Source organism: Manacus candei, unplaced genomic scaffold, assembly GCF_025592945.1.
Source record: "Manacus candei isolate 608988 ecotype Guabito, Panama unplaced genomic scaffold, ASM2559294v1 h1tg000023l, whole genome shotgun sequence".
Lineage (NCBI taxonomy): Eukaryota > Metazoa > Chordata > Aves > Passeriformes > Pipridae > Manacus > Manacus candei.
The window spans coordinates 23,284,476-23,294,353 of NW_026138071.1; the positions used below are offsets into that span (position 1 = coordinate 23,284,476).

A 9,878-nucleotide genomic window follows, 5' to 3' on the forward strand; every position below is an offset into this window, starting at 1 on the left:
ATCCTAAGAAAACTCCAAAGATTTACTGCATTTGCAAATAGACTAGATATATCTCAAGGTGTAGTTCTATAATTCACCTACTGAAAATAACTTCAGCCTGCTGCACGTGTCAGATGCTTTTTCCCTGTGGCTCTCCAGTTTTGCAATCCGAGATCCAAACTGCAGGGCCCTTTTTGGCAGAACAGTGGAGGCTGTGAGGCCCAACTCCTTGGCTGCAAGGCGCAGGAGCAGCTTCTCACCGATTCCTCGAGGTAGAGTCAAGTCAGCTTTTTCTGAGACAGGCAGAGAATTGAGGAATGAAACAACATCTTCATCAAGAAAAGGAAACCTGAAAGAAAGATACGCGTGGGGAAAGACCCTTTAAAAATTTCATACCAGTGGTTTTGGGTTTCCCTTTTACCACCTGCAAAGATTTCAGAGTCTGTATCAATTCCTAACTATAGATGTACCTTAAATCTTAGTATAACAGTACTGAGACAGTTCTCCAGAGCAGTTAAACTGTCCTGGAGAAAGAAACCTCATAATATATCATTTTACACTCAGAAGCCTGGAAGTTTTCAAAAGTCAACCAAAGAGAACAGTAAAAACAAGGATCAGAAATGGTGTGCTTATACAGAAGAAAAATCATGAAGAACATCAGAAACTACAACGGAAGGGCAAGACAAATCTTTCAGTAACACTTCTCAAAATAACTCCTAAGTATTTAAAACTACTGTGTGAAGCTACACTGTAACTTCAAAACAAAAATATTTACACAACAAATTCTGACACCATTCTGAATTCCAGGCATTCATACCTAATCCCATGCATGATTAACAGCATTGCCTGTCCACCACTGCAACTGCTCTTGTGCTACACTGAAAATGTGCAACTAAGAACAGATTTGGAAAAACACTGGCACTAAGATCACAGGAAAAAAACTTTCATGCACCCGAGTGGCCTCTGCTACTGGACAACAACTAGGGAATTTTTTGCAAGTTTGTGGTAGCATGGAGGAAGTAAACACAAATAAAAGGATTTTTTAACTATTCAGACTTAACACCAGGAAACGCAGTGGATATTGTCATGGCATGGACAAGAATACCCAGCTTTTACATTATGTTGTCATTCTCCAAAATCAATCCCTAAAGGACCACACAAGAACACCTCAAAGCTGTGCACAAGACTCTTCCACTTAAAATGATAAACCGTACTTGATTTCTCCTGTTTAATCTTTTGCTGCTTCTTAAAACTTCTGGATGGAAGTCAAGTTACTAAATTTCCTTAAGAAACCCTTCCACAGTACTACAGGCTACCTTTTTAAAAACAAAACCAAAAAACTCCACAACACAATACACCACGTTAGCAAAATTGCAACAGACCTAGAGAATAAAACACACAGAAGTTTCAATTAAGCTTTTTGTTGGAGTGTTAGAAACTGCATCTAACCTGCAAAACCAGTTTTGCTTCATGTTAGAACAATAATACCTGGCTTCTTTTCCGTGATCACCGATAATCCTGTCATCTCTACCCAGATTTCTGGAAGAAATGCGACCCAACTCCATTTCAAGTTCTTTATTCAGACCCTCTAAGCCGTATTTCTTGAAGCAAACACGATGTCGAGAGTACCCAGCAAGCTGTTCATCTGCTCCAATTCCTGTAAGCACAACCTAAGGAAACAGGATACAACAAATCTTAGTATCTGGGCAAGTTAATATGTAACAATCTTAAATGTTTAACTACATCTTAAGGATATTCATTTTAATACGCATCCTCTGAAGGTATTACTTATCACAATGGGACCTGCCTTACACATTTACAAAGTCTGAAACAATTTCCAATAAAAATCACTGGAAACTTGCAATAGGCTCACAATCAGACCTAAAAGTACACACAAACATTTCTACTGATCCAAGGAAAAAACATCAAAATAACGTCCTATGCACCACAAACACACCAGTATCTTTGAAGAATGTCTTTGTTAGTTTCTATTACAATAAACAGCATTTGTTAAACACCAGCCTTTATAAAAAACATTTGTTTCCAAAGATCATGTCATATATTCTAAATAGTTATCTGAATGTACACCCAGATTAATTTACCAGATACTGGGTTAGTACATTGCATTGCACTAAACAAAAATGGCTCATAATGTTCTGTCTCCTCAGTAAGTACAAAAACAACTACCACATCTGGCCCATTGCTGTGCCTTCAACAGCAATTCACTATAAAAGTGGAAGTCTTTTAACAAACAGTCAAGTGTGTTTTACTAATCTGATACCAGTTAGTGGTCAAATAAATTTTTACCAACACAACCGTACATAACTGGGAAAATGACACTTTTCCTTTATGTTTTATTAACCCATTTCAACATATTCTGGACCTAGGATGAATTTGTATGTTTTGCAAATCTGAGATGCACATCCTTAAGTAGATCTGCCAACTGTATCAGCTGTGTTCTACAGTAGTAGTTTTTAAGCAAACTATTGCGTTTGTTGGGGTTTCTGTTGTTGGTGGATTTCTTATGGGTTTAGCATCTAGCAATTATTAGAAAAGTAACAGGAGCCTCAAAAAGCAGAGGTGGTGGTTGGTTTGTAAATTCCTGAAATTAAACAGTTCATTCTTCCCTCCAAAAATCATCAGAAATAGGGAAGTGAGAAATCAGAATCAAATTCCCCAGAAAATCACCTAGTTACCAAAAATATTTTACTTCATACTACATACATGAAGATAAGTTACAAAAAGGAAAGAGCTAGTTTTTGTATTTCTGTCATTCAGACTCTAATGACAAAAGATGCCAAGATCTTTTCTGCCCATGCTATTTGCTATTTTATCACATCAATAGCATGCCTAAATAAGAAGATATTTTGACAAGTGGTGGGATGCTGGCACAAAACAATATTACTTAATAATTCACTAACATTTATCTCTAAATTTGTTAACACAGTTTGGACTGAATAGCTGTTACCCACTATTGGAACTGAAACACTGAAAATTATAGATGATGGTTATTATTTTTTTCCTAGTCATGTTGTTGCTTATCCAAGTTCTCTGGAAAGCCATCCACATCACATGACAAAAGAACTGAATGCAGTTTTTAACTCTAGAATTACAAAAAGATTATAATTACAGAACTATTCTACATTCTGTCACTGAATTTCAGAAACCTTATGAGTAGCAAAGATACCACCTGATTTCTGAATCAACAGAATTGTTTTTACGTTGGTAAGTCATAACTTATGTTTTACAAACACAAGACAGAAAATAAACAAACAAAAAAATCAGTACCTTTGCAGGACTTTTATATGGTTTCAGTTCTCCTTGGCTACTAATAAAACCCTCCCCTCTGGAAGCAAACCAAACTGCACAGCCAATGCTGTCATCCAAGACTGTGTCCAGTGGATAGATTAAGTGATTAATGTGCTGTTTCCTCATCTTTGTCAATTCCTCTAGTGTAACATTAATTTCCACAAAGTTCCAGGTTCTTGAAGGGTTAATAGCTTCTAATTCCTTCAGTCCTGCCCTACCAGTGATTCTGTCAGGAACATCAAAGCAAGATAAATGAGCACCACTTTTAGCATGAAGATCTTGGCAGGTTTCTTGAGGACAAAGCAAATCAAGCTGTACTTCATGGTTGGGATGTCTTTTAGTGGTACCCTTCTGCTTAGCTTGTTCTTTCATCATGAAAGCAACATTGAGAAGATCAATTGGCTCCTCCAAAGGCACATGTTTATCAGCAAGGGCTGCAATAACCATAGAATCAATGCCACCAGAAAAGAGCACTGCAACATGTGCTTTCTTATGAGACATGCTTGGAACTTCTCTGGTTTCCTGATCTTGATCTCTAAAGAGACATAAAACTCGTCTCTTGACTGCTTCATTTAAAACATCAATAAACTGACACACCAATTTTTTCTTGTGTTCCTCTGCGAGAAATCCTTGGAGGGTTTCTACAGAAACCACATGGATGATGTTGCTACTATCAGTGCCTGGACATTCACCTGAAGCTTCAGAAATGGATGTATTTAAGGGGATAACTGGTGCTCTGAGACATAGCTTTGATTCATTCATTACAAGATGTACGTGGCTTGGCAAATCTTTTGACACTTGGTCAAGAACATTAATGAATGTTTCTTCTGCTGCTTTCTCCGTGTACCAGTACTTCCATGGAAACAATGTTAAAGACAAAGATTTAGTTGTTGCACAAGCTTTGAGATCAATTTTGAAAATTCCAGATGCTGGGACTTCTTGCCATTGGTTGCCTAGTTCAGAATAACCACTTACAGATGTGAGACAGAAAGCACTGTCAGCCCCAGGACTGAACTGCCAAAGCAAACTACGACGACCAAAATAATCTCTACCAAACCACAAACTGTGTCTAGATGCTTGGTAATAAATAAAAGACCAGGGACCCTGGAGTGATGAAAAGAGTGACAAAATGTCCTCTTCACTCCTGCATGATGTGAGATGATGAAACATTACTTGAGTGTCATTGTCTAGATCTCCTACATGCACTCCACTGAAAACTTCTCCATTCCAAAGAAAAACATTGTTATTGGCATCTTCTAGAGGCTGAGGAGTCACCAGTCCCCTCAAGTGAAGTACATGGCCAGAAAACAGACATTTGTAAGAGAGATCTGACACAGTTTTTATCAACTGTTGGCTACTGTCTGGTCCTCTTCTTCTCAGACGGTGGAGTGTGTCTTCGCTGAGGAAATCAGGAATAGCACGTTGGCTACACAAAGTAACAACACAACAAATACCACACATTGTGACCTGGGATTCACATGAACTATTTCTTCATTTTAGCTTTTTCTGAATTGTCCATCTCCTGCTGTGCCTTCTTTAATTCATCTAATGTATCTGTGTAAGAGAGCATTATACAAATAATCAGTTTCATAAACAGAAAAGTTTCTATCTAAGAAATAAGTAATTCCAGCCACTTGTTCAATGAAATGCTAATTAACCAAAGTGCTGTGTTTGTACACCATCATTACTATAGCTCACTGTAGCTTATTCCTCTTAATTACACAAAGTTGATAATTTTTTTCTCCCAAAGAAAACCACCTTACCATAGGCCAAGTATTGCCTATCCTATCAGTATGACTTATATATTTGTAGTAAGAAAAGGGGATTGTTGATTAAAATGTCAACACTATTAACCCAAATCAAAGGAAAGAAAATGAAAGTAGCAATTGTTCAATACAGAAAATAAAATTTATACTTCTAATTTTGTAAATATCTAATGTTTCTTCCACCATCACCTCTATTATCCATTCTCCTTTCTTCATAATCCCACAGACCCATTCTTTCAACTAAAGATTTCTAACTTAATCTCCAGTTTAAACTTGTTATTTTCTTTCTCCTCATCCTGTGCAATTTTAATTTTTTCTAAGGGACACAGTGCTATACAGCTGCCCAAAGGGCACTAATAATAATGACTCCTCTGTGGAGCATCTCCACAGAGATGTTCTCCATCTTTATCTTCAGCACTTGCTCTTCTATCACATCCATATCAAGTGAAAACATTTTCACATTTATCCAGTCCAGAAAAACAAGCAGGTGTCTGAAGTTTATTTTGTATTTGTCATACAGCTGTCAGGTTTTCATTTTACTATACAGCTTTTAAATATTCAATCATTTGATTTACTTTTACACTGCAAACTTACTTTTGCATTGAGACAGTGTTTCTGTTCGGTCCACAAGGAAGAATATGTTGCTGTTGGGTTGCTGCTTATAAACTCTCTGCAAAACAAAAAACAAGCTTTAAGTGGTTTGTTTCTGCAAAACAAAACCAGGTATTAAGTCACAGCAACAGACTGTGAACCACACTGCAGCAGAAGCTGGTGTGGGTCTACCAAGATAAGCCTTCACTTTAATGCCAGAAATACAAGTTGTGCCCTAAAAACACCAACATTCTAATGCTGTACCATCAAAAACATTTAAGGATCAACCCATGACTATTCTGCATTTCTCTTTTCTAATTTAAACACGTGCATAGAAAAAGTAAGTATACCTCACAAAGTCTTCTGATCGACTCAAACATCTCACTGAAATAACTCAGATACTGCACAAGGGTACAGAACCAAATCATTTGCAGGACAAGTTATTGTGAGGACAGCAGACCACATGTGTATTAAAATCTGTATTAAAACAAATTAAAGACAGCATGCTCTGGTTTTGTTTCCCCTCTTGTCTCTATGCTTATTTCTCCTCTAAAACAAAACAGTCAAAAGCAAATTTGTAAATACTTACCCTGTTCTTCTTCAAATTAGAAAGCTCATCTACTACAACCTTCTGCTCTTTAATCTGAAAGATGAAAGATGCCCTTTAATTATTAAAAATAAACCACTGTGTTATAATCCTAGTGGTGAACATTCTTACCGATATTTTAAGACAGCTACATGCATATATAGCTGCTGTTCTCCAAATGGACCACTGAAGACAAAGTAAATACAAAAATGAAATACTTAAAGTAACTGCTCTAGAAACAGGTTATCTTGCATCCACTGGTATTTCTCCTCCCCCCAAAAGCAATTGTTACTGGGAAGCCAGAGTACCTGTAGCTATTTATTATCAGAGAGCACATTTTTCTCCCCCAGAAGAAAAGAAAACATGTACACAACTAATAAAACATCAAATAACTTTAGAAAACAAATTTAGCATAATATCGAGAATACACTTTATAATCACAGGTATGCTCCAGATTCAAAATGCAATTAATGAAAATCCAAATACACTAAAACTGTATTAAGAGCAATGGGAGCCCTTCTCTTGCTGTGGATTTTTGCATTAACTTCCTTAGTGGGATTTTCCACTCTATGCTGCACTGACAGATGTGGCAGGTTTTCCCATTTTCTTTTATGACAGCTCTGAATGGCAAAAAGCAATAAGAAGGACTGTCATAAAAGCCAAAAACTGGAACAAAATCTGGTCAGAGGACACAACGGTTTTTGTTAGAAGCAAACTATATGGTTTGAGGGTTTTTTCCCTTGTGTCTCCTGGAATTGGTGGCACAGCAGGAACCTACTGCAGAGGGACGTTACCCAAACTGAATATGGCACACTGAAAGTACCACTTCTCCAGCAGCTACACCAACAGGCAAAACAGCACTGCCATCCTTAGCTAAGGACTAAACCATCAACCTGCAGCTCTGTTATGTCCCAGCTTTGTAGCTTCCCAGGCAATCAAAAACACTACTGGCTCTATACATTATGGCCATACAGAAGTCATTTTTTTACAGAATCATAGAATGTTAAGGGGTTGGAATGGACATTAAAAACCTGCTATGGGCAGGGACACTCCCCACTAGGCCAAGTTGCTCAGAGCCCTGTCCAACCTGGTTTTGAACACTACCAGGGTTGTGCCAACCACAGCCTTCATGGGCAACCTGTGCCAGTGTCTCACGACCCTCACAGTAAGGAATTTCTTCCTAATATCTAACCTAGAGTTTCCCTCTTTCCATTTGTACCCATTACTTCTTGTCCTATCACTACAGTTCCTGATGGAGAGCCCTTCTCTGGCTTCCCTGTAGGCCCCTTCAGATACTGGAAGGCTGCAATGAGCTTTTTTTTGAGGGAAAGCAGTTTCATGGGGCTTGATAGATTCCATAGTGGGCACCAGAGAAGAGGGAGTGAATTCATAGGAGCACCAAGCTCTGTGGCTGGAATCCCTTGGGACTTTTTGGGCAGGTAAGGATGAAGTTGGTACTACAGAGAAGCCATATGGGGAAGCCATATGAGAAGTAGCTGAGGGCACTTGGTCTGTTCAGCCTGGAGGAGACATAGGGGAGACCCCACTGCAGCTACAACTTCCTCGGGAGGGGAAGAGGAGGGGCAGGCACTGAGTTCTGCTCTGTGGGGACCAGTGACAGAACCCGAGGGAATGGCCTGAACCTGTGTCAGGGGAGGTCTAGATGGACATTAGAAAAAGGTTCTTCCCCCAGAGGGTGGTCGGGCACTGAACAGGCTCCCCAGGGCAGTGGTCACAGCCCCAAGCCAGACAGAATTCAAGGAGTGTTTGGATGATACTCTCGGGCACATGGTGTGACTCCTGGAGATGGTCCTGTGCAGGGCCAGGAGTTGGACTCTGATGATCCTTGTGGGATCCCTCCAACTCACGAGATTCTGTGACTCTATGAGAAAACCCTCACTGCGCCTCACCTAACACTTCGATCTCAGCTCGGAGCAGAAGGACCCAACGTGACAACCTGAGAAGCTTCCAGTGAGGCGACACGGGCTGGCTACACGCGGGGCGCTCCCGAGGCCCAACAGCACACCCCTGGGCACAGGATCCCTGGCCCCTGGCAACCCCGCCTTCCTCTCCCTCAGGCTGCTCGCACCCGGGGCGACTGGTCCGGCCCCCGCAGGACAGGGCTCACCTGCCGGCTCAGCTCCTCCCTGTGGCGCAGCGCCGCGCTCTCCCCGTCCTCCTGCCGCGGCAGGCGGCCCGACATCCCCCCGGCGGGCACGGGGCGCTCACACCCGGCAGCGGCGACAGCGGCGACAGCGGCGACAGCGGCGACAGCGGCGACAGCCCCACACACTCCGAGCCCCGGCGGCCGCGGCCGGTCCCGACAGTGCGCGTGCGCGGAGGCGGGGCCGCGCAGAACACCAATCAGCGGGCGCGCCCCGAGCACGCGCGGCGGCGCGCGCCGCTGGCGGGATACCTGAGGGGCCTCGCGCGCCCCCCCCAAGCGGGGGTCCCCCCGGTCGGTACAGAAATCCACGGGAGTCGTGTCACACCGCTGTCCGTGAGGGCATCGGGACAGGCCGGATGTGGGAAAGATGTGTGGAATGAGGCTTGGAAACTGTGTCCCTTGTGGAGTGCGAGGGAACACCCGGAAGAGGAAAGGAACGGCTCGGTGTGGTGTGACCCCGGGCTGATCCCGCCTCTCGAACACTTTTAGGCGGTTTGCTTAAAGGTATTCCAGGGGAGATATGAATGATATATTATTTACAGATATTAGCATCATATGTTTCATTATGTTCGTCATTATTATATGTTCCTACAAGGAAGACGGAGAAGGACTTTTTACGTGGGCGTGTAGTGACAGGACAAGGGGAATGGCTTCAAACTGACAGAGGGCAGATTTAAAGTGGATATTAGGAGGAAATCTTCCCTTGGAGGGTGATGAGACACTGGCACAGGTTGCCCAGAGAAGCTGTGGATGCCCCATCCCTGGCAGTTCAAGGCCAGGCTGGATGAAGTTCTGAGGAACCTGATGTAGTGGGTTGCCCATGGCAAGGAGGTTGGAAGGAGATGATCTTTAAACTCCCTTCCAACCCAAACCAGACACATGATTTTATTATTGTATAAGGTGGATGTTTCGGGCCTAGGATGGCCTTAACATTTCTCTGCCTCTTTCACTCTACTGTATCACAGTGATGCATCTCTCTTCCTGTCTTTATAATCACATCATGGGACAAGTTTAAGTGACAGAGCAACAATAGCAGGACAAATACTATTATCATGATTCACTATCCTAAATAAATTTAGGTTGAGAAATGGTATCAGGAGCCAATTACTGTGACCAGAAGGTTTTGAAAATATCTTCCCATCGCACCAATGAGGAGTAAAAAATTAAGAAATTGGCTTACTTACGAAAAGAATTACATGTTCTAATCACTAAATCAACTGGTGAATGAATGCATATCTCAGGAAATCAGAAGTCTGCTGATTTGCACACAAAATAGATTATAGATTTGTTAATGAGTACCAGGGGATATCAGTGGGGAGTTTTGGGTAAGACTTTGTCAAGGTAGCTAATGCAGAAACATTCCAGTTGGGGTTTTTGTCTCATTTTTATCCCTTCCTTTTAAACATTGTTGTATAATTATTCTAAACACTCAATAGTAATTCCAAACTTACAGACTGCTACTGATAGCTCAGTTGTAGGA

The 9,878-nt window shown here is 41.4% G+C and overlaps 2 protein-coding genes across 2 annotated transcripts; both read right to left on the bottom strand.

Annotated features, from left to right (window-relative positions):
* Positions 1 to 8: 8 nt before the first annotated feature.
* ASNSD1 (asparagine synthetase domain containing 1) lies at positions 9 to 4,749 on the bottom strand. Its single transcript, XM_051787804.1, has 3 exons — positions 3,268 to 4,749; positions 1,468 to 1,649; positions 9 to 328 (listed from the first exon to the last, which is right to left on the bottom strand). Exons 1-3 carry the CDS (start codon positions 4,747 to 4,749, stop codon positions 67 to 69), a joined length of 1,926 nt encoding a protein of 641 aa, XP_051643764.1. The 3' UTR covers positions 9 to 66.
* ASDURF (ASNSD1 upstream open reading frame) lies at positions 4,698 to 8,669 on the bottom strand. Its single transcript, XM_051787827.1, has 4 exons — positions 8,360 to 8,669; positions 6,235 to 6,288; positions 5,649 to 5,724; positions 4,698 to 4,842 (listed from the first exon to the last, which is right to left on the bottom strand). Exons 1-4 carry the CDS (start codon positions 8,432 to 8,434, stop codon positions 4,772 to 4,774), a joined length of 276 nt encoding a protein of 91 aa, XP_051643787.1. The 5' UTR covers positions 8,435 to 8,669; the 3' UTR covers positions 4,698 to 4,771.
* Between the last annotated feature and the right edge of the window lie 1,209 nt (positions 8,670 to 9,878).

Bases quoted from the DNA above. Each gene is read 5' to 3' on its own strand.
- ASNSD1 (XM_051787804.1), bottom strand. From the start codon at position 4,749: ATGTGTGGTATTTGTTGTGTTGTTACTTTGTGTAGCCAACGTGCTATT. The intron at 1,650-3,267 runs GTACTGATTTTT...CTGTTTCCTTAG, and splicing joins CATATAAAAGTCCTGCAAAG to GTTGTGCTTACAGGAATTGG. The intron at 329-1,467 runs GTATTATTGTTC...TCTTTCTTTCAG, and splicing joins GATCACGGAAAAGAAGCCAG to GTTTCCTTTTCTTGATGAAG.
- ASDURF (XM_051787827.1), bottom strand. From the start codon at position 8,434: ATGTCGGGCCGCCTGCCGCGGCAGGAGGACGGGGAGAGCGCGGCGCTG. The intron at 6,289-8,359 runs GTGAGCCCTGTC...TTCATCTTTCAG, and splicing joins GGGAGGAGCTGAGCCGGCAG to ATTAAAGAGCAGAAGGTTGT. The intron at 5,725-6,234 runs GTAAGTATTTAC...TTTGTTTTGCAG, and splicing joins CTAATTTGAAGAAGAACAGG to AGAGTTTATAAGCAGCAACC.